This window comes from Penaeus vannamei, chromosome 32, assembly GCF_042767895.1.
Source record: "Penaeus vannamei isolate JL-2024 chromosome 32, ASM4276789v1, whole genome shotgun sequence".
Lineage (NCBI taxonomy): Eukaryota > Metazoa > Arthropoda > Malacostraca > Decapoda > Penaeidae > Penaeus > Penaeus vannamei.
Genome location: NC_091580.1, coordinates 5,050,353 through 5,052,852, shown reverse-complemented (window position 1 = coordinate 5,052,852; position 2,500 = coordinate 5,050,353). Strand labels below are relative to the sequence as shown.

The 2,500-nt window shown below is 34.7% G+C and overlaps 1 protein-coding gene across 1 annotated transcript in view; it reads right to left on the bottom strand.

Moving 5' to 3' along the window:
- The window catches only part of LOC113828162 (glycoprotein-N-acetylgalactosamine 3-beta-galactosyltransferase 1-like), a 6,448-nt gene extending 4,923 nt beyond the window's left edge, over positions 1 to 1,525 (bottom strand). The window contains exon 1 of the mRNA XM_070144544.1: positions 1,155 to 1,525. Coding sequence (XP_070000645.1) covers positions 1,155 to 1,246 — 92 coding nt within the window. The 5' untranslated portion in view covers positions 1,247 to 1,525. The remainder of the gene's footprint in view (positions 1 to 1,154) is intronic.
- Between the last annotated feature and the right edge of the window lie 975 nt (positions 1,526 to 2,500).

Genomic DNA, 2,500 nt, shown 5'->3' with positions numbered 1-2,500 from the left:
CAATAATATTAATAATAATAATGATAATAATAATAATAATAATGATAATAATAATAATAATAATGATAATAATAATAATAATAATAATAACAATAAGAATTATGATAATAATAATAATTACAATAAAATAATAATAATGATAATAGTGATAATAATAATAAAAGTAATAGTAATAATAGTAATAATGATAACAATGATAAAAGCAATACTACTACTAATGATAATGATAATAGTAATGATAATAATGATCATATTTATAATAATACTAATAATGATAACAACAACAGCAATAATAATAATGATGATATTCACAATGATAATAAGGATTACAATACTGCTGCCTCTGATGATGAGGACTGTTATAAGAATACAGATATTGATAAGCATTTGGAGATAGTAAATGATAATGATAGTAGTAGCAGCAGCAGCAGTAGTAGTAGTAGTAATCGCAATAATAGTAATGATAATGATAATAATAATGCTAATAGTAAAAGTGATAACAATGAAAAGGATAACACTAACAATGATAATGATAATGATAATGATAACAACAACAACAGTGATGATGATGATGATGATAATGATAATAATAATAGTGATAATAATAATGGTACTAATGATGATAATGATAATGATAGAAATACAAACAAAAGTAATAACGATGATAATGAATATGTAATAAAATATCAATAATGATAATAATAGCGACAATAATGACAGTAATAATAATGATAATGATAATGATAATGATAATGATAATAATAATGGTAATAATTTTAATGATGATAATAATGGTAATAATTATAATGATAATAGTACGAATAATAATGATAATGATAGTAATGATAAAACTGATAATGATAATGATAATAATGATAGTGATAATAATCATTATGATGATAATGATAATAATAACTAGTTATAATAATAAAGATAATATTGATAATGATAGTAATAACAGTCTTATTAAGGTTCATAAAAAGTTTAGCTCTCACCCCTTGTTACCGTTACTAAAATCGCAAACACCACCAGCCAATAAAATTAATTACATCTCAACCGAGCCTATCTCTCTCCAAATTATTAAAAACTTCTTTGTTGTCGTTTATCGTTACCTCTTTTATCACATCACACTTGCCATTTCCAGCCACCATTACCTTAAAATTCTGAAGACGAGGATTACACTGACGAAGCTGAGGGTCAAGAGAAAGAGAACCGGAAGATATGTCCTTCTTCTTCTCAAGATCATCGTTCAATTGGTGATAAAAAAATCCTCTTTTATGGAGATGTATTGTGTCTTATTGCATACGTCTTGGATAGGCTTGAGCACCGTCTGTGAATTTGGAGTGTCTGACTCTCAGGAATAACACTGAATGTTTAAACTATATTGGTTTCTTTGGTATAGTTTTAAGGGTCACTGGTTTAATTACACTATTGGTAAGCTAACGTCATTGCTATGGGCAGAATTAGAAAGAAAATTCTTCCGTGTATAAGTCAGTATCACTAGCGTAGTACATACTGACTGAATGACAGGGAACTGGTCGTGAGAGATACATTCTCTCCCTATCGCTCCTATCTCACGCTTATCAGATAAGCCCCATGTGCTCCGATACGGTTACTCATGAGGCGAAACTGACGGTCCATGAATTTACAAGTATATCACTTCTCAAACTCTTTTGAAGGAACGTGTTATTTCTGAGGGTTAAAGTAGAAATATTAATTGCATATATATATTCGTTTTTACATGAGAAATTATCATCGCCACATATTTGATAAGACACTTCCTATAGAGAAAGGGAAGAGAAAGGAGGTAGGAGAAAACAAAGCAATTCTCGACAGTGTCATATAACGCTAATGACTTTCGGCGAGACATTTACGAGCTCCGCCTGAGCCCCCCCCCTCCCCCCCATCGCAGCCCCCTCGGTGCGACTTTGTCCTCAAGGCTTCTGGTTGGCGGTGAGGCGTGACTGAAGGGAAAGGAGATTCTTCAGAATTTCCCTTTCGCCGCAGTTTTCCCCGGGGAGGCCGTGGCGAGCCAGTCGTTCTGGTGCTGTTCCTACGGCCGTTACCACAGGGGAAAGTCGCCCTCTAACGACAGGACGACGACTTCAAACGGTCGTCGATGGAAAGTGAAAGTGTGAGGTTCATCTGCAGGAAAGTGATGCCGGAGGAAACTTAACCAAACTCAGGGTTTCTTAACTTTCCTACGTGTCCCCCGGGGGAGTGTGGCTGCTTGGAATGGATTTCTCTCTAGAACACTCATGTTTTCCCGGGTAACCGCGAACTGATCGGGTTGATAAGCTTGGCGGTGAGTTTGCAATTAACTTTTGTGGCCGCAATAGATGGCGCTGGTCAAGCACACGAGACCACGATGCGGTTCCTGACATCTGCCGAGGGATGTCCACGCCCTGGGCCTTCTGATTCTTACATTTCAGAAAGCTTTTTACATTTCGGGAAAATACACGGAAGGAAAAGTAGCCTCCTTGGATTCTGTAGCCTAAAA